Here is a 22,045-nt window from a genome sequence, read left to right as displayed (position 1 = left end):
TTTTTTTAAAGAAAAATAAGAAAGGTTTGATCAGGAATTCAAAACATTTCCAGATTTCTCATTTTCAAACATTTCAGATTTAGGCTAAATGATGGGAAAGCACTTTTATTTCACACATGTAAGTACCTACATGGAAATATCATAATGGTTACTGTTCACTAACAACAATGCTCAGTGCCATTTGCTTTATTTATTTTTCTAAAAAAAAAGAAGAAGTAGGAATTGATATATTTAGTTAGGGCACTCTAACCAGGGTTTCTGAAATCTGTCTTTTTCAGACTGGAAAGACACTGCAGTGAACCACTGTACAGTATATCTAAATTGGCTCAGAATCCATCCACATTGAAACCATAGTGTAAAGACCAGGAATAAAGATTAAACTGCACTGGTTTTAGTGAGCTTTGGATACTTGCAACTTCTTCAGAGGCTCTGGGGCCTTTGTGGACATTTTGGGGGAGCCGCATTGCAGTCCTAGGTGTGTGTTTATGTGTGTGTTTCTGCCTTACAGCTGTAACCTGTGGACCCGTTGCGCGGTAAAGATTTGGGCAGAAAGGTAGGTAGGCTGAAAGTTAATCCATGCGGCAGTGGTGACTCTAGACAGTGGTTCTTAACCTTTTTGAACGAATCGCTCCCTTGAGCCAATGAGGAAGTTGTCATCGCCCCCCTCCCCCAACATAACCTCTCAATCACAACATGGGAAATAATTCTGCAATTTATGCAAACACTTTTTTGTTTTCTTTAAAATTGTCATCAGGACATATCGATGCAAATAATATCTCCCATATTCTGGCCAATGGCGCGCCACTGTATGGGTAGAGGCTGCTGCGCAACACACATGAAGATAAGTGATGTGTATTCATATATGTACGGCGTTCTGTACTGAAGCTAGCGGGAGGAACATTTGAAAACACAATTCAATCCACTAATAGCGAGCGATCTGATGTTTTTGTACGACAGATATACTGTCGTACAAAAGTCTGTACGAAAAAGTCTCAAAAGTGTCCCCCAAAACTACTCATTCCATTGCCCCCATATCACCCCCTTTTCGTTCCTTTGCCCCCCTGAAAAACGAAATCGCCCCCTGGGGGGTGATATCACCCAGGTTAAGAACCACTGCTCTAGACTTCCATGCTAGGTACTTATGGATCTGTCCAGATAGAAGGAGATGGTTTTTGTTAAGCACTATGGAACATATGGTGGATGTGCAATTTTACAAAACACCTTTAAGGAGAAAGTTCATATTTCTTTCCTCATTTCATTCATCACTGTAGGAAGAGCACAGGTATTCTTGTGGGACTATTCCAGGGGGTAGGCAACCTTGGCTCTTTTATGACTCGTGGACTTCAACTCCCAGAATTCCTGAGCCAGCCATGCTGAGGGGAGAGGGAGAGGTTTCCAAGCTGAGCCATGCTGGCTCAGGAATTCTGGAGTTGAAGTCCACAAATCATAAAAGAGCCAAGGTTGCCTACCCCTGCCCTAGGCCGCTTTATGACTCCTGGACTTCAACTCCCAGAATTCCTGAGCCAGCCATGCTGAGGGGAAAGGGAGAGGTTTCCAAGCTGAGCCATGCTGGCTCAGGAATTCTGGGAGTTGAAGTCCACGAATCACAAAAGAGCCAAGGTGGCCCACCTCTGGCCAAGGCCAAGGGTGCCTTGGCCAACCTCAAAAGGCCATGCTGGGTCAGCTCCATGGCAGAAGCACTTGGCAGAAGATCCTTGGAAACATCAGGCAGGTTAAAATCCGAAGAGGCAGCAATAAACCCGTTTGGTACATTTCCCAAGATAACCACATGAAAGTGTGTGTGTGTGTGTGTGTTTGTGTGTGCTCACCAGGAATCCTGCTCAGCTCAACAGAGGCTTTATTTTACATGCTGGCTGAAGGTGTACTTGAAGGAAATGACTCATAATTAGCATGAGCAAATCATCTGCATAATGAGCAAACCAGGCCACAAAGATCTATGGAAGTGGATCAGTCAGTCCTAGAAACACACACTGGAAAACATGTCATTGTAAATTTAAGCCAGATTCTGTGTGAGTAGCCTGGTCCTCCTCGGAAATACAGCAGAAGCTTTTGGTTGAAGAAAAGGAGGACAGCACCTGAGTGATGGTGACAAGGCCCTTGCATGTGGCGCACGACTGGGGAGAAAGTATGTGAAGACAAGGTGTGTGGCGGCAACCACTGAGCTGTGCTTCCAACAGCACAAACCTGCTCCTCCCAATTGTGACTTATTTGCATGTCCCCAACGCTTATCTCGTTGACTGAGATAAGGAGAGCCACAAAGAGAGAAGTTGCTTTTTCACCCATTGCAATATCAATATTGCCCAGGTAAGATTGATAATTACATTGGATTAATGATAATAATGTTGTGGAGGATTAAGGTGCGTGGCTTAAAGGTGTTGCTTTTTAAAAGAAAGCAACCAGACTGCTCTTTAGAAGGCTAGATCCTGAAGTTGAAGCTCAAATACTTTGGCCACCTAATGAAAAGGAAGGACTCCCTGGAGAAGAGCCTAATGCTGGGAAAGATGGAGGGCAAGAGAAGAAGGGGACGACAGAGAATGAGGTGGCTGGATGGAGTCACTGAAGCAGGAGGTGTGAGCTTAAATGGACTCCAGAAGATGGTAGAGGACAGGAAGGCCTGGAGGAACGTTGTCCATGGGGTCGCGATGGGTCGGACACAACTTAGCAACTAACAACAACAAATTTCTATTCTATTCTATTCTATTCTATTCTATTCTATTCTATTCTATTCTATTCTATTCTATTCTATTCTATTCGGAAAGATGGAGGGCAAGAGAAGGAGGGGACGACAGAGAATGAGGTGGCTGGATGGAGTCACTGAAGCAGGAGGCATGAGCTTAAATGGACTCCAGAAGATGGTAGAGGACAGGAAGGCCTGGAGGAATGTTGTCCATGGGGTCGCGATGGGTCGGACACGACTTCACAACTAACAACAACAACAACAACAACTCTTGCCCAGTTTAGAAGAGCAAAAGCTGCTCTTGTTAAAATGTCTAATTAAAAAGGGAAAAGGAAAACAAAAGCAAAAGCTTCGTGGAAAAATCATTTAAGTTAACTGAAACTTTCTAATAAATACATGAAGTTGATATGTCCTGGAAAGGTTTTTACTCTTGGTCACAACAGTTTGCCTCCCACATTAATACTGAGCAATATCTGTTATTCAAAGTCTGCAGTAGATAAAGTGGTGCCATATGTTAATAATTAAATACAGTCTTCAGGAATTAAGAGGCCCAAATTGACATTTTACCTAGTAATATTTTAAGGCTGGCACATTTTTTGCATCGCAGAGCAGGATGCTTTGAATAGAAATATTGTAATATAGTTTAATAATATTAGATTTAATTTTTTAAAAAATCTGAATCTTGACTGGTCTTGCCTTTCCTTCCTGTCAAATCAATTTCCCTGTGTGCATCTCTGCTTGATATGCTTTTGCTTCTCTAAAGGAGTCTACTGAATATTGTCTGACTGCCCAAAGTCCTAGAGATGACATAGAGGTTTAATGATGTATGTTATTGTTGTTGTTGTTAATAATAATAATGAAGTTGGAAGGGACCTTGGAGGTCATCTAGTCCAACCCCCTGCTCAGGCAGGAAACCCTGTACCATTTCGGACAAATGGCTGTCCAGTCTCTTCTTAAAAACATCCCAGTGTTGGAGCATTCACCACTTCTGGAGGCAGGTTGTTCCACTGGTTAATTGTTCTAATGGTCAGGAAGTTTCTTCTTCTTATTATTACCGTATTATTACTCTGAAAAAGAGCAGCAACAGAAGCTCTTTTTTAAAAAAATATATGGCAGAAACTTCACTTGCACCCTTGCAAATTGCTCTTTTCTTTGCCCATCAGACTGAAAAGCAACAGGACCCTTAAAGCACATGACTTCTCTGTTGTACGACAATGCTCAGGTTTATATTTAGCTGCCGTGGTTTTGTACCTGTGACCATCATCTATATGGAATTAATGTAAAATAACACAATACATGCTGGCTATATCACAGTAGATGGAATTATAGAGGAGCGGGCGACCTGCCATCTACCTCTCATGTACTCTTCAGCCCCTGCAGTCTAGGACAGGAGAAGTGAAATAGATCACATGAAGTGTTAATACCACTTTACAATGCCTTGGTAAGACCACCCTTGGAATACTACATCCAGTTTTGGTCACCACGATGTAAAAAAAGATGTTGAGACTCTAGAAAGAGCACAGAGAAGAGCAACAAAGATGATTAGGGGACTGGAGGCTAAAACATATAAGGAACAGTTGCTGGAATTGGGTATGTCTAGTTTAATGAAGAGAAGGAAGAGGGGGGACATGATAGCAGTCTTCCAGTATCTCAGGGGCTGCCCCAAAGAAGAAGGAGTCAAGCTATTCTCCAAAGCGCCTGAAGGCAGGACAAGAAACAATGGATGGAAACTAATCAAGGAGAGGAGCAGCTTAGAACTAAGGAGAAACTTCCTGACAGAACAATTAACCAGTGGAACAACCTGCCTCCAGAAGTGGTGAATGCTCCAACACTGGAAGTTTTAAAGAAAAGACTCGACATCCATTTGTCTGAAATGGTATAGGGTTTCCTGCCTGACCAGGGGATTGGACTAGATGACCTCCAAGGTCCCCTCCAACTTTATTATTATTATTATTGTGTAGGTGAAGGGTGATTTCTGCCCACAAAGTGGCCTTTGGGTTCAGAGCAAATCCTTGATGCCACCCTAACTAGATACCAGGGCTGTGCTGATTTCACAAATGAATGTATCCTTTGCATCGCCCTTAAATACAGCCACAAGTGCAAACACACACTTCATTCTAGACTTCCAGTTGAATCTAGAAGAAAATTTCCTTAGCTTTAAAAGTCACACTGAATCAGGATATGGATCTATCCTGGTGGGCATACTTACAAATGCAAGTTAAATATAATAAAGATGTTAAACTGTATGGATTTTATAAAGAGCAGACCTTTTTTGATCAGACATTATTAACCTCTGATGAGAAACAAATTAAAAAAAAATCTATAACTTTTTATTGAATTTGAAAATGGAAAATGAACAAGTTAAAGAAACAATGATAACACGGGCCGAGAATTTTGGATATGACATAGATTTAGAAAAATGGGAAAACTCGTGGGAAAGAAATTATAAATTGACGATGTCAACTTCTTATAAAGAAAACCTACATGAAATGTTTTATAGATGGCACCTGCCACCAGCAAGGTTAGCAAAAGTGTTTAAAAATATGTCAGATAGATGTTGGAAATTTAAACATAAATCAGGTACTTATTATCATGTATGGTGGACATGTGTTAAAGCAAAGAAGTATTGGACAAAATACATACTTGGCTAGAAAAGATGTTGGGAAAGCATGTAAATTTTAAACCTGAACTTTTTTTACTAAGAAAAGATTGACAAACAAAGTATATATTTCATTGTACATCTGATAACAGCGGCAAGAATCATATTCGCACAATATTGGAAAAATGAAGAATTACCACCAGAGGAAGAAATAATTAAAAAAAAAACCTAGAATGTACGGAAATGGACAGACTTCCTATGAGGTTGAAAGAAAAAGTAGAAACAGAATAGTTTCAAACTTGGGACTTAATTTATCCATGGCTGGAGAAAAGAATGAAGGATTAGAAATTAAATTTGTATTAGTGAATGATAAACCTCAGACAGCACGTTTGTTGAATAAATACTATTGGATTGTATGAAAAAAACTAATAAAAACTTTACCAAAAAAAAAAGTCACACTGAACTTTATAAATTGGCTCCTTAATGCCACTGCAACTTCTTTCCAAACTCACCAGAAATGTGAAAAATGTCAAGCTGCTTTAATGAGAAGCAGAGAAATGCTGTGTCTGTGCCCGTCCGTCATCCGAAGCCCCTTCCTCTGAGTTTTTTCAAAGCGTGCATGGATCCACCCACTCTAATCCTGAGGTTGGATATATTGCCTTTTTATTCCTTTGACAGAGACAGCAAAGCCCCTGACACAGCACGGAAAGAAGGCACGGCTGAAATAGTTCTCTGGATACAACTCTGCACTTGCAAAACCCAAGATGAAAACTTACCAAAAACACTGAATACCCAGAGACCCACCTTGGTATCATTTTTGTATAAAGCAGTTAACTCAGTAATAGTTGGTGACCATCACTTCAAGACAGAATAGGGGTCTGCTTTGTGGAACCATTATACATGTGGATGATCAGATGTAGAAGGAATGAATATGATCCTATTAATATTGAATAATGTATGCTAGCTGGTTGCATATATATTTCAATGCTGCATAAATATTTCTGACTTTCTGTCACAGCTCTGGAAGTGGGAATTGAATACGATGCCTACATGTGTCTTTGTACTGTAACCTCAAAAAAGAAAAGAGACATTGCTATTTACAAAATACCCAAGTAAGTGAGCAAACTCAGAGTTTACACAATCGGACAATAAACGGGTCAGCCAACTATCGCTAAATTGTGTATTTGATACCAGCTGCCCCACGCCAAAATACAGCCAACCCTTGTAGGTGATTTAAGGAGGATGAAAACTTGGCATCTGAGCCTTGACATCCCTTTTTCAAATTACAAATGACACGAGGAGAAACATCTTCAAAACTGACGGGTCCCCATGGGTCTTTCTGGAGATTCCAAGTATGGCTTGGCAATTATTTGGGAGAGATACTCTGGCTCAGGAAGCCAGCATTAAGCAGGGGAGAAAATAGAAGCCAAGTAGAGGCACTTTCTGGCCATCCTTCCATTATGCAATTTGTCCCTGGAACTAGAGCTCCTTGATCATAGTTTTGTTCTGGGTTCCTGAATATGAAGGAAGAAGGCTAGCGGTGGGATTCAAATAGGTGAGCAACCAGTTCTCCGTGTGGATGCCGCTTCTGGAAGTCCGTTCTGGGCCCGGGCAACAAAAAAGTAGCTACCGGTTCTGCCGAAGTGGTGCGAACCAGCTGAATCCCACCACTGAATAGGGTGTTTTGTCTTGTCTTTGTGGATTCTGCAGGAATCTGGTCCCTCAAATAACCTCCATCTCAACTGAAATCTACCCAAAAGTAATTACCAAACTGGAATTGTTAATATCTTGTATGGGGAAGTTACTACACGCACGGGAGCCCTTATCAAAATGATATTTCACTTTAATTAAAATTAATTTATCTTTAAATTAAATCACAGGTCTTGTGCTGGGCTTACAACTTTTGGACTCTGGGCATCATCTAAGGCAGTGGTTCTCAACCTGTGGGTCGGGACCCCATTTGGGGTCGAACGACCATTTCACGGGGGTCGCCAAACAAGGCTGTCCACCATTTTTTCCCCCTTTTCTTTGGCCACACCCCTGGCACCTGGTGATGTATAAGTGGTTGGGGGTCACCACAACATGGGGAACTGTATTATGGGGTCGCGGCATTAGAAAGGTTGAGAACCACTGATCTAAGTCAAGATAAACAGACAGCAAACTCCACATTTACGGATGAGGTTCCCTAGTTGGATCATAAAATGCTTGCAAGAAAACTACCAAGCTCAGAGAGCACCAAGGACCCCCCCCCAGTTCAACCCTGAACTCTTCCTTTCTCCAAAGCCAAGATACACTTCCTTGCATGAAGGTAATCGAGATCTATAGCTCCCATAACTGACTGAACAGTTTTCCTTCTGAATCTGAAGGGATCGTGGTATGGGATTTCTGATCATGTTCATCTTTATTTTCTCACCGTCTTCTAAAACATTCTCTTTTTAAAACCATCACTTATCCCCAGCCATGTAAACACCATATTTCTTGTCAAATAAGTAGCAGGGCAGCAGGTAGCAGAATAAGAAATATATTTCCTCCTTGTCTTCACCAACATATACAAATGGTTTCCCATTATAGAGATTTATGAACGTCATTTAATTTGTAAAGTGATATGGTAAATAAATACTGATTTACGCAGCGCAGGTAAAAAAAAACTCAGAAAAAAACAGCCTATTCCAATAATTAAACCTGTGCAGGATCCAGAGACAAAACTCGGAAAGACAAGGGATGGAAGACTCTCCACCATTTCTGTCAACCTCCAAAAAGTGTTTACAAGGACATAACTTTAAGGCAGACATGTCAAACACAAGGCCCGGGGGCCGGATGCGGCCCGCGAAGTGGTTTCATGTGGCCCGTGAAGCCATCCTGGAAACAGTGAGGGAACAGCCCCCGCTGCCGTGGCCCTGGCCCAGGCTGGCCGGCCAGGAGCCAATGTACAATTTTGTGGTGGCCATCTATGCTGAAACGCATTCAGTCTTAGCTCCACAAGGCCATCCGGAAACAGCGAGGAACCAGCCCCTGCCACGTTGGCCCCGCCCCCTGGGTGCATGCTGGGGAAGTGTCACCCTTTGTGAGGAATGAAGAAATGGACCATGCCTTGGCCCCGGTCCCACCCCCTTCGGCCAGAGACCCTCAGATCTGTCCCACTCCTGCCCAGGCCCCCACAGGCCCCCTTGACGCGAACGATGTAGAGCTGGCCATGCCCACCCAGTAGTCCACGCCCACTTCATCCACACCCACCCAGTGGGCCGCACCCACCCTGGCCACACTCACCCTGCCCCCCAAGGGCAACCGCAATGCTGATGCGGACCTCAATGAAATTGAATTTGACACCCCTGCTTTAAGGGCTTGGTTGTGCAAAGTGTGCCAAAGAGGACCTTCACAAAGGAGGTATTTACTCTCTTGGAAATGCAAAGCTGCATCCTTAGCAAAGCTCATCTAGGTGCTTCAAGGGCTGTTTCTGTGCCTTGTTCATGGTGCACAGTGCCTGCTGACCTCCAGTTTCTGAACACACCTGGAGACTGCTGGGGATAGCCTTCCAAACAAGTCTTGTAAAGCAGGGGTGTCAAACTGCTGGCCCGTGGGCCGGACATGTCATCCAGAAGCCGTATCCACCCCATTGCCAGCAATGGCAACACTGTCCCGATATGTTGCGCGACGTCACGAGTTTGACATGTCTGTTGCAAAGGATGTCACTACTCTAATGTTGTGTAGGGAGGTGCTTTATATTCACAAGTGTGCTCTGCGAACATCTCTTTGTGCAGCCCATCTGAACTCCACAATGTACATCGGGGGACTGCAAACTGTAGAAGCTGATGAAGCTAACACTGATCCCGTAGGAACAATGTGGTCTCTGCTAGAACTGAGCTCCCCAATTGAGCCGTTCGTTTTACAATGTCCATCAACGCTTCAGGCACTGGAGCTCGTGAGTCTCCTTCAGAGCAAGCAGTTTAGAGCTTATCGGCCACAGCATACGGCTCAAGAGCTCTAAAACCAACGGTTGATGTTCTCATGATAAGCCGGAGCCATCTTGAGCTAGAAAAGACCTCAGCACCTCTCTGCTGGCATGCAATTGAAGAGTAAAAGAGATGCAGCAAACCCCAAAGTATATAAGCAAACCTGGAAGAATGAGGCCCAGCGCAGTTGTGCCTAAGAACAAAATACACCACAAAATAGGCCTCCAAAAGTGCCCTTGAGGGTCATCTACATCAGGGCTTTTCAACCTTTTCACCCATTGTACTACTTTTAGGATATGGCAATTATCCGAGTACCACCAGTCGCCTAGCAAGGTGTAACAAAAACTTGATGACCCAAAAAAAAAGAAAAGGAAAAAAGTGATGAAGTACAGGTAGTCCTCGACTTACAACAGTTCGCTTAGTGACTGTTCGAGGTTACAGTGGCACTGAAAAAATTGCCCCCCCATGCCACAGCCGAGGAAGACACCTGCCTGCCCGCCCGGCGGCGCTCTTCCTCCTGTCCGAGGTTTTCATTGTTGTGAGCATTTCTGTTGAGGATTGGCAGTGGGGGTGGGGTGAGGGGAGTGTTTGGTTTTTATTTCCCCCCGTCTTCTGGGTGGTTGCAGCAGGTTTTGGTCACTTCACATGACCCTGGGACACTGTGACCGTCATAAATATGAATCAGTTGCCAACCCTCTGAATGTAAATCACAAGACCCTGGAGAGGCTGCAACATTCCAGTTGATCGGCGCTTCTTCTGGGCTCAGCAGAAGCGCCAGGATCAGTGCCGAGCTCCAGCTGGAGCCTGGCGCTGATCCTGGCGCTTCCGCTGAGCCCTGACAGTCCCGAAGAAGCTCCAATCAGCTGGAAAGCGACACTGATCCTGGCGCTTTTGCTGAGCCCTGACAGCCCTGCAGCTCCAGCCATCTCTCGCTCAGGCTTGTGCGGTGCTGCCACCGGTTCAGCTCCTTCCCCTCTCCCGCTACCACTTTTCTAGGATGGTCGCGTACCACCTGCCAGGTGCCAATGTACCACAGGTGGTACCCGTACCACTGGTTGAAAAGCCCTGATCTACATCCATCAACAAACATGCTGCTTTTCTAAGAGCCTTTTGCCGGTGATGCCGATACTAAACTATAAAGACTATTAGTTCTGGGCACCTCCTTGGCTTCTCAGTAAAGTGATGCTTTTTGACAGCATTGTGACGAAATCGCACTTGCAAAATGGGGAGCGGTTGCAGACAACCCTTTTAACCTGAGACAGAAAGAAAGGTGACGGGACTTACCAAATTCATCACATACGCTCTCATTTTCGACAAGTGTGGGGTGATCAAACGTGTCGCGACAGTAGAGGATTTGGGACCGTTGACCGATGGCTGCAACGCCTCCCAGGGCTAAGACGAACTGGTCTGCTTGCACCGAGGACAGTTTGCCCTGGATCCGTTTCCGCATGGAGCGATACCGGCAATACTGGGGGTAGCTGAGGATCAGCACATTGACGTCTTCCTCCTCCTCACCTGAGAAAGAAAAAGGGAGCAGAGAGTTACTGAGTCCCCAGACAGAGAACCAATCCATCCATCCATCCATCCAACCAACCAACCATCAGCTGCTTCCTCGTAAAAATTGGAATAAAAGTTTCGGTTTTACATACAGAAAAGGAAGAAGTCCTTTAAGCATTTGGTGACAAACCAATTTTACCATTTTTGAAATTTTGAAAAGCAGAGACATCACCCTGCCAACAAAAGTGTGTATAGCCAAGGCCACGGTTTTCCCAGCTGCAATGTATGGCTGTGAAAGTTGGACCATAAGAAAGGCTGAGCGCCAAAGAATTGAGGCCTTTGAACTATGGTGCTGGAGAAGACTCCTGCGAGTCCCTTGGATTGCAAGGCGTTCAAACCGGTCAGTCCTAGAGGAGATCAACCCGGACTGCTCTTTAGAAGGCCAGATCCTGAAGTTGAAACTCAAGTACTTTGGCCACCTAATGAGAAGGAAGGACTCACTGGAGAAGAGCCTGATGCTGGGAAAGATCGAGGGCAATAGAAGAAGGGGACGACAGAGAATGAGGTGGCTGGATGGAGTCACTGAAGCAGGAGGTGTGAGCTTAAATGGACTCCAGAAGATGGTAGAGGACAGGAAGGCCTGGAGGAACGTTGTCCATGGGGTCGTGATGGGTCAGATACGACTTCGCAACTAACAACAACAACAATTCTGCTGCTTACTAAGAGCATTTTAATTGTTTATTTTTTGGGGGGGATTGCTGTAAACCGCTCTCTTTAACGATAAATAGAATAAATAGATAAATAATGCATAAGCAACCTCTTAATAATAACAGGGTTCTTTGAATGTGGATATGAAATGATAATACTACGTTTTAATAATAATGGTAATTTAATTATTAATCTGAATTTGCCATACTGGCTAAATCCCAGAGAAAGCTGAGTTTGAATTTCTATAGAATTCTTGTGTGCAAATTAAACCTTTTATATGTGGCTAAGCTCCAGCCAATCTGAAAAAGACATCCATCATTTTAGAGATCAGAACTGTGAGTATGAAGATTTTCTCCATCCTGTGAACAGAAACTGCTTATATATATAGGGAAGGGCGTTGCTGAATCCTGTCCTGACCCTCGTAACAAGCTGGTACATCACACCCCAAACGAAGCCGTAATATCATAGATTTCAGACCACATTTTCCCAATATACCAGGATGTACTCAAGCTGCATTTACATATATGTGTCAGTTTTATTTATTTAGCATATGGCAAATTGTACATGGACTAGCAATATATATTAGCATTTCATCTAGATTAGTAAAGCACAATAAAATACAAATGTTAAAAAGATCTAGGTTCAATGTCTAGACCAGGGGTAGGCAACCTTGGCTCTTTTATGACTCGTGGACTTCAACTCCCAGAATTCCTAAGCCAGCCATGCTGAGGGGAAAGGGAGAGGTTTCCAAGTTGAGCCATGCTGGCTCAGGAATTCTGGGAGTTGAAGTCCACGCGTCTAGGTCATCTAACCATTGAAGCGCAGCATTGTTTATATTAAAAAAAAAATCAGATACTGGACCCGTGTATGCCCTCAGCTTACAGACAGTCATGATGTGATCTACAGTTTGATGTTGGATCCTGTAGTGATACCGAGGGGAGGATGCCATGCCCCATTTATACACTGAATCCAGGTAGACACTGTGTGAGGTGTGAATCCTATCACTGTTTTGCTATTGCTTGAGAATTGTTGGTTTGCTTTTGCCTAGGTCTGTCTGTCTCCCTCCCTCCCTCCCTGCCTTGTAACCATTTTATAAACAGCGTATTCACATTAAATCACATTACTAAAATGTCTGTAATACTATTCAGGATTATTTTAAAGGGATATTTTAAAGCCAACTCATCACTAAGGTTATATTTTTTTACCCCGATCTTCTACTCTCTTTACATTTACTAGATTTTAACTCAAAGCTGCAAAAGCAATAACCAAAAGAAGAAAAAATAGCAATATGAGTTCAATAAGAGGGCGGCATGGGCATTAACTCCCCTCCCCATCCCGCATACCTTTTTGCAAAAAGTCCAACCGAAAGACAAAGAGGGGGAGGGGGGGAAACAAAGCATTTCCATTTGTTTAAGCAAAGACAAACAAACGATTCTTGGAACAAATATATTATTTCCATCACACCGAACGAGAAAATCCCGCCCTCCCCCAAATTCTCTCTATCTCTCCCCACTGAAACAGGGAGGAGAAAAAGCCTTTGATTCCTTTGAACAGAACTTAGTAAATGTTACTATGGTTATATGTTTAAAATTATAGCCCTGTGTCAAAATGAAGCATTTGGAGATAATCTGCTTTGGGCCTTGAGCACAATTCTCATTTTCTCTGTGGAAAGAGAGGTGCCCAGTCGGTTGTCTCCCTGGGGTGCAATCATTGGATTAGCACACACACACACACACACACACACACACACACACCCCTCATCTGGCTGGGCAGTTGGGCTTAGAAAGGAGCCCTGCCATCCTGCCAGGTCTTCTCAGAAGCCCCGATCTCCACGCATCAGGGATCAATTCCTGGGATCGGTTTGCTCTCTCTTCCCGCCAACCCACACAACTCTGACCCCTTGCTGGGGGGGGGGGCTCCTGCTAAAATCTGGTGAGGGAACATGGGCCACCCCATCATCCATTTGGGGGATGTTTTAAATGGTGTTTTTTCCCCCCTCATATAATCATTTTTGATTGCCTGGACAAGTTCTCTTGGCAAGGTTTTTCAGAAGTGGTTTGACATTTCTTTCTTCTTCAGGGCCGAGAGTGACTGGCCACCCAGGGTCACCCAGCTAGCTTTGTTCCTAAAGTAGAACTACAACTCTGGTTTCTAGCCTGACGCCATCAGGACTACAGCAAACTGGTTCTCTTTGAATGGCGTAATAAGCCTTTTTGGGGGGGGGGTTTCCCATCATCACCCCTTCTTTACTTCTTAAACAGTCATTTATTAAGTGCCCAAAATAGGCATGGTCATTTCACAATGGACTAGATGACCCTAGAATAGGGGTAGGCCACCTTTGCTCTTTTATGAGGCGTGGACTTCAACTCCCAGAATTCCTGAGCCAGCCATGCTGAGGGAAAAGAGAGAGGTTTCCATGCTGAGCCATGCTGGCTCAGGAATTCTGGGAGTTGAAGTCCACGAGTCACAAAAGAGCCAAGTTTCCTATCATCTAGGCCAGGGGTAGGCAACCTTGGCTCTTTTCTGACTCATGGACTTCAACTCCCAGAATTCCTGAGCCAGCATACCTCAGCTCGGAAACCTCTCCCTTTCCCCTAAGCGTGGCTGGCTCAGGAATTCTGGGAGTTGAAGTCCACGAGTCATAAAAGAGCCAAGGTTGCCTACCCCTGCCCTTAGAACCATGAAGGACACTGGGACAGGACAGAGCTAAAACCTCTATACGTCCTGGAACCGGAGCTGGCAAGTAACCCAACTGGACCTTTTGATGGGACCATTTTAAAGAGCAGGAGCGTCGAGCTCTTTGAATTTTCTTTCTAGTCCAAATAATCCAGAAGAAAACTGAAAAGAGGCTTTTTGTGGCTCCCTCTCTGATGCTCGGTAACCTGGCTATGTGGACAAACCACCTTTTCTTGATTTTGTTAAAACAATGGTTTACACCAGTCGCCTGTGGAAGCAGAAAGTGAATTTTCAGATCGAAGTCCAACTCTTACCATTAAGGCTCAAACTGACTTTCAAGATCAAATGGATTTTGAAATGGAGAAGACATAAAGGGGGCTTGTCCTGCTGGGGTTCAGAAACACCACACTCCAATGATTATTGCTAACCATCAAATCCAGTTTTAACATCAACGGGCTTTCCCCTTTTTTCAAAAACACGTGCAAAAAAAACAACAACCTTTGCCCTGGGACTTTGTAGAGCTGGATGGAAAACTATGCATGTCCCTTCCTGTACCTAATTACCCAGATGCAGAAATCTGCCAAGAATTTCGCCTTTTAGTTCTCTTAATCGTATTAGTCCCGATGCATTCCAATGCCAGGAGAAACACTTTTTTGTTTAACTGATTCCAAATCAGGATTAGAAGAACTATTTTGGAAACATCATCTCCCTTTTCTTGCTTTCTTATCATGCTTTTGGGGGCCTGGGCGTGTGTTTGTTGTTTTCATTTATGGCAGTGATTCTCAACCTTTTTAATGCCGCGACCCCCCAACCGGTCGTAAGTCGACTACCCAACCGGTCGTAAGTCGAGGACTTTCCCTGCCCGGGAGTGCTGCGCATGCGTGGTGCTGCCCCCTGCGCCGGCCGAGGCATAGCTGGCAAGCGGCAGAGACGGCGCAGGCCGACCACCGGCTGGGCCACCAGCTGGCCCAGCCCAAGGGAGGTAAGGCACCCGCCGGGCCCCATGCGCGCCAGCAACCCTCCCTGCGCCCGCCGGCCTCCCACCTCCCACCCCTGGCCCTCTTTTACTTACATTTTTAGTAGTTGCTCAGCAGGGAAGGGTGGAAGCTTCCAGACAGCTCGCCTTCGCTGCAGACAACTTGCAGCACCGTTTGCAGAATGGGATTTTTGGCAGGCTAAGCAGGGCAGAGACAGCCTGGACAATTCCTATTGGCTTTTGAAAGCCAATAGAATTAGACTCTATTCAAGAGAGTCTATTCTATTGGCTTTCAAAAGCCAATAGAATAAAAGGGAGTAGCACAGCTAAGGAAAAGGGGAAAGAAATGGCGGACTGTGTTGTTTGGTGACCCCCGTGAAATGGTCGTTCGACCCCAAATGGGGTCCTGACCCACAGGTTGAGAACTGCTGATTTATGGTATGTTCTTCTCTCTAAGGAGGACCAACACACAGAAGTTCTCAAACAGGTGGGCCTGCAAGAAACTCCTGTTGGGACATCTTGGAAAGAAGTTGATGGAAAGGAAGAATTCATGAGGGCATCTCCCCCTACTTTTGTGCTTCTGGGAATCTCTTCTGTCTGCTGGTGGGGCATCACCCCTCAACTCCACCACTTATAGAGAGAGAGACGTTGTTTACCTAGCTGCTTCATCAGAGGCTTAATATTAACTAGTTCTGCGCAGTGCAGATCTGAAGAATATCCAATCTAAGACTGATCTAAAGCAGCTCCATTCTAGAGGAGGTTTGCATAATCTTTTGATGTTTTACTATGCCTTTCTCTAAACTTTGCTCTGGCCTGATCACATGCTAGCAACCAAACTAGAACAGCTTCCAATACTTGGCAGGGCTCCAGCTTTTAGAGATACCAATAATTACGTTGATGTCTCAATGTCGTTGTTATTCTGCTGCAAGACACAATTCCAGCTTCTAATTAGGCACTTCGTAAATTCTGTGCATTCATTTTTTTTTTGAAAATGAGTTTTTTTTTAAAAAAAGGGGGGCGATGTAAGCTTGTGAAGAACCTAGCAGAACAATGTACTACAGATAAGAAAATTTACATCTGTTTTTATCACTACCAACATTATCGTGTGAAGCAAGAATGGGGGGGGGGGAGTGTGAATATAATTTTTCAGAAGGTAATTTTCCTTTCAGCCTAAGTACTCTTATTCATTCCTCACTTACTCAATGATTTCCTGTTCTAATTATATGACATTATACAGTAAGACATTTGCAGAAAGAAAATGTGTCTAAATCTAAGTGTCTGAATTGGTTACCAATGCTTAACATTCTAAAATTGCATATCAGCTTTATCAGTCCACTGATTTCAGCTTTGCATATTTATTCTACCTGAACGCTCTCCCAAGGCACTTACATTAGCACAAATGTATGCATTCAGGAGAGGAATAAATACTTGTAGCTAAACATGCAGCTAAACACCTGGACGAGAGGATAGCTGTATCTTCCCCCTTCTGCTCCAACTATTGTTGGTGGTTAAACAAATCAAGACAAATGGAAAATATTCAAAAGAAAAACACCTGTTTCTTTTTTAGGAAAGGGGCAAGGAAAAGATGAAGGGAGGAAAGGAGAGAAAGACGGGCTAAAACAGAAGGAAAATGGAAAGAGACTATGTAAAATGCAAAGGAATGACTTCGTCAATTATTTTCTAACAGCAAAGCAAAGCAAAGCAAAACACAGCATTATCACTTTTGTGTTGCTATTGCGCTGCTGTGGTTATTTTGAAAATCATAGGTTCTTAAATTACCTCCTGAAACCACACCCTTGACAATTTGATATTTATTTAGCCAGAAATCAACAGAAGTGGATTGTAAACGGCCAACAAAATATTGAGAAAGTGAGTCTATAAAGAGGAATGAAAACGCTCAAAGATGTTTCTGTTGATAGCAGAAAACAAGGTCAAACTCCCTTAGAAGATGACCAGCTTTCCTCTCTGGATAGTCCTTCTTCTTCCATACCTTGTCCTTGGATAATCATCTAGTCTCAGTCTGATGCACAATCACTCACATGGAGCTCTGTCTTCCCTTCCTTCCAATACCAACAACTCTCATCCCTCATGAGCCTCAGCTTCCCTTCATCCTTGTCTCACCAGCCTCTTTTAGGCATCCCATTTGGAACTGCCTAGGCCAGGGGTAGGCAAGCTTGGCTCTTTTATGACTCGTGGACTTCAACTCCCAGAATTCCTGAGCCAGCCATGCTGAGGGGAAAGGGAGAGGTTTCCAAGCTGAGCCATGCTGGCTCAGGAATTTTGGAAGTTGAAGTCCACGAGTCATAAAAGAGCCAAGCTTGCCTACCCCTGGCCTAGACTCTGGTTGATGCTGCCTGTTTACAAGTCATTGCTTACTGCACTAGCAGAACTGTGATTAAAGCAGGCTAGGTGAGGGTTTTATTCTGACTCCAGATACAGGAAACCCTCTTCCTCCTCTTCCTCTTCTTCCTCTTCTTCTTCTTCTTCTCCTCCTCTTCTTCTCCTTCTCCTTCTCCTCCTCCTCTTCTTCTTCTTCTTCTCCTCCTCCTCCTCCTTCTTCTTCTCCTTCTCCTTCTCCTCCTCCTCCTCTTCTTCTCCTTCTCCTTCTCCTCCTCCTCTTCTTCTTCTTCTCCTCCTCCTCCTCCTCCCCTCTTCCTCCTCCTCCTCCTCCTCCTCCTCCTCCTCCTCCTCCTCCTCCTCCTTCTTCTTCTTCTTCTTCTCCTCCTTCTTCTTCTTCTCCTTCTCCTTCTATGAAACTGTACCTTACAGGGCAACACTTCCTGAATCAATCTACCTCAAACGGGCTAACGTAAAAACGGTCCAAAATGCACAACCCATTACTCATGCAGGATTGAAAGAACGGTCCGAAATGCAGAACCCATTACTCATGCAGGATTGAAATATGGCAAAGTAGTGGTTGTTTTAGCACCACTGTGTTGCCACTGATGCCACCGTGACCGCGGTAACATAATGATCATGGATGCATATCCCTGTTCCCTTTCCTGCTCTCTAGGGCTCCTGTGTCCAACTGGCTAGCAGCAAAGCCTGATGGCCGAGCACCAATTGGTTGCTGTGAAACTGAGGCCAATATCCGGAACCTCTTAATGACGCTGGGCAGCAAAGGAAGGATGGATGAGCAACTCAAGATGCCTGCTGCCATGTTAGGGCTGGCTGGGGGCATCAGCGACCAACAGGTTAGCCTTCTTCTGCCTTGGAAGGAGGGGGAGGCCTTGGGGATATGCGGGAATGGGGCAGCAGTTTTCCTTGTGGTCCACAGCTCCTTCGGTTCCCCCCCCCCACAGCAAAGTGCCAGGCAGTTCTATGGGAAACTTTGAAAAGGTTGAAGAATCTGGCAGTGTAAGCCGTTCAGAATTTGCTTTGTAAAGGTGGCTAGAGAAACTGGGTTCAAGAAGTGCTTAGAGCAGCGGTTCTCAACCTATGGGTCGCGACCCCATTTGGGGTTGAACGACCATTTTACGGGGGTCGCCAAACAACGCGATCCGCCATTTTTCCCCCTCAGGGGGCGCCGCTGCGCATGCGCGCTGCGCATGGGGGCACCGCCGCGCATGTGCAGCGCGTCCGTGTGATGGGGGTCGCCGTCACACAAAGGTTGAGAACCGCTGGCTTAGAGAAATGTCCGAAGGCATACCGAGGGGCCCTTGAATTTCCAGTAACCAGAAAACCCAAGTGAGAAGCAGCATTTCAGGCCATAAAACCTTCATTAGCATCCAGGATCACAGGGAGCGCACAACCGGTGCAACAAAGGAAATAGTCACGTGAAGGTGCTTAAACATGTACTAATAAATCAATTGGCATCAACTGTAAATTCGTAGCGTACAATTAAGGCAACGAGTGCACAAAATCTGGTTGCTAATGAAAGATAGTTCTAGCAGCTAATATGGTTTGCAACCACTCCCCTTATGTAAAAATCTTGAGGAAGTGGATTTAATGAGACACCCTACACTCACTCTGCATTAAAAAGTTACAAACAAGGCCAAGCCATGTGTCCAATTTTGTTGCTGTTGTTCAATTAGCCAAATATTCCTTGAAGTTTCTCAGCAAACAATTTTGCTTGACCCTGAGGTGGAAGGGGTGGCCCCAGAAATACAACTGTCCCCAAGCACCACAGATTCCTCTCCCAATGGACCGAAGGGCAGTTGCTGCTCCCTCTCCTTCTCCACACCAGTGAAAGTGTCTCCAGGTTGTTAACTGGCCGCAGAAGGGTCACCTTGTGGTCTCCACGTCAGACAGGGAGCCTTTCGTATCGATGACTCCAACCATTTCCTTTCTCTGCTCCCTCCACTTTTTCTTGCACAGTCTCAGCATCTAATTAACGGCAAGGCTTTTAAAATATTAATGGCTGACTTACCACATTAAGGAAATGCAAATCAAATCATTAACTAATCCCAATAGGTGAACCTCCAGTTTTTGTTTTTTTTTTTGTTTTGTCGAGGTTTGAACAAATTTTTATGAATTATCCACACCACGGGAGTCTGCTTTGCGGAGGGAGCTTTTTAAAGGGAAAATATCTCCCGTGTTTTATGGAGCACCTCGACGCTTGAAAGTCCCGGGAATCAAAGAGAAATATCCCTCATGGAAAAATGGCTTCTGCTGATCAGAGAGAGGCTTATTTTTGGTATATTGTCAGTTGGGTGAATTTCACATGGATATTTATGCGCACTGAAACAAGAGCAGCAGCCCAGCACGTCATCTTTCCTCTGCATTTGGGTCAGATACCTTGGACCAGAGGACACCCTTTTGCTGAGGAGATGTTTGTTCTCCTCTCCAGGTAGAGCAGGTGAGGGAGTAGCTGGTCCCAGTTTGCCACTGGAAGGTTCCCAGTCAGACCCTGGCTGAGCAGACCAGGTCAGACTCTGATCCAACCTCAAAATCTGGCTTGGTAAAAAAAAAAAACAGACCTGCTAAAAATATGTAAACTCCCTTCTTGAGGCAGTCCTGGCTAGCCCCACTTTTAGGAGTTTTCAAAAAACACAAGGGGTTCCCCCAGAGCCCCCAATCTGCTGGGACCTAGAGAGGCCAGGCTGACTTGGTCTCTTCTTCCCTTGCAGGAGAACATTCCAGGTCAATCCCCATGCCACAAGATGGTGGCGATGGTTTCAAATCACTGACCCGGAGAAATACCGTCACTAAATGGATCATAGTGAAAACATGAGACCTTTGATCACACAACGGTTCCTTTAGTCCAGGGGTAGGCTCTTTCATGACTCGTGAACCTCAACTCCCAGAATTCCTCCCCCCCAAATATCAGCCCATAGATTAGATCAGGAATAGGCCACCTTGGCTCTTTTATGACTCGTGGACTTCAACTCCCAGAATTCCTGAGCCAGCCATGCTGAGGGGAAAGGGAGAGGTTTCCATGCTGAGCCATGCTGGCTCAGGAATTCTGGGAGTTGAAGTCCACGAGTCATAAAAGAGCCAAGGTGGCCTACCCCTGGATTAGGTGGAACCAACAGGTCCAAGATCCCTAGGCACTTCTGTGGCTAATGAGGAGGTGTCTTTTCACTATGCCCCAGACCTTGCTTATTAGGAAATCCCAGGGCTGTGGAGTAGATGGTGTGTATATGGGGGGGGGGGGAGGAGAGAAAACTTTTTGAGGAAAGCAATGGAAAGTAGCTACAGACTTGCCTGGAAGCAGCCATGTAGAAATACCCCGATAGGTAGGAGTAGAGATCGCATTGTATTCAGACACACACACACATACACATATACAAATGTGTGTGTGTGTGTGTGTGTGTGTACACACACACACACACATACACATATATATACACACATATACATATATACATACATACATCCCCCAGTGAAAGCTTGGCAACTTTTTAGTATAAGTATATTTTTAGTAAAGTATTCTTACTTCAACCCTCCCGGTGATCGTATTTTATTCTTTTATTCATACATACATATACATATATACATATACATGTATATACATATACACATATATATACACACACATATATACATATATATATATACATATATACATGCACATACGTATATACACACACACATATACACACACACACACACACATATATATATACACATATATACATAGACATATATACATATACATATATACACACACACATATACATACATACATAGATACATACATGCCACACATTCCAGCAGCAGCCCTCCATACTGATAGTTAGGGAAAGCACCGTCAATACGAATCAAAATTAGAGCTGTCTCATGTGGGCATCTGACAGCCAGATAATAGAATCTGGGCACTGGCTGCCCGGGCGTTTCTTTTCTTGTTAATATTTCCTTGTGTGCCCAACATAATGCAAGAGACAAGTGTAAAACAACACACCGAGAGAGGCAGGCAAAGAAAGCCTTGAATGGGGAGCCTTAACGGAGAAGAGCGTTAGGCTTAATTTTCAACAGCATTCAATAACAATTTATTTGCAGCCATTTTCTGGGCTAACCTCGCACAATGGAGCAGGTAAGACGCAGCGCAAGGCAATTTGTCAGCTGCCAGATAGGAACAAAAGAACCAATTTTTAATAAGCTCCAACATTACCTTATTTGTTCCGCAACATTTTAATAACTGTTTTGGAGGCCTATAAAAGAATCGTTAGGGAGAGAAGGAGAGGAGATGAAAGCCAGCAAGGAAAAGATAATCTCTGCTGAAAACACTTTTTGCAGATAAACTTTCTCTACCCACTTATCAAATAACTCTCTTTTAAAGGAATAATTACAGGCTGGCGGTGTCTTGTTCCCACGCATCAGCTGAAGCTCCGAAATCGGTTTTCCACCGACCCCACAGCAAGTCCAATGGGTGCTGTTTGGCCCCCAAGGCTGCCCCCCCTATTCTAATTGGCCTTTTTTTCCCCTCTTCCTGGCTGACAACTGTTTGGCTTGGCATCTCAGAAGCGGCAGCGTGCCAGAATAGCCCTCCTAGTATACCT

General features: G+C 44.5%; 1 protein-coding gene across 1 annotated transcript in view; it reads right to left on the bottom strand.

The window, feature by feature from the left end:
* ARID5B (AT-rich interaction domain 5B) overlaps positions 1-22,045 on the bottom strand; it is a 165,511-nt gene that overhangs the window by 76,880 nt on the left and 66,586 nt on the right. The window contains exon 4 of the mRNA XM_039360041.1: positions 10,532-10,762. Within this exon, the coding sequence (XP_039215975.1) occupies positions 10,532-10,762 (231 nt within the window). The remainder of the gene's footprint in view (positions 1-10,531; positions 10,763-22,045) is intronic.

This window comes from Crotalus tigris, unplaced genomic scaffold (genome assembly GCF_016545835.1).
Source record: "Crotalus tigris isolate CLP2741 ecotype Arizona unplaced genomic scaffold, ASM1654583v1 scf7180000019147.1630427, whole genome shotgun sequence".
NCBI lineage: Eukaryota > Metazoa > Chordata > Lepidosauria > Squamata > Viperidae > Crotalus > Crotalus tigris.
Note: the sequence above shows the minus strand (reverse complement) of the source record. Positions and strands in the feature narration are given on the sequence as shown.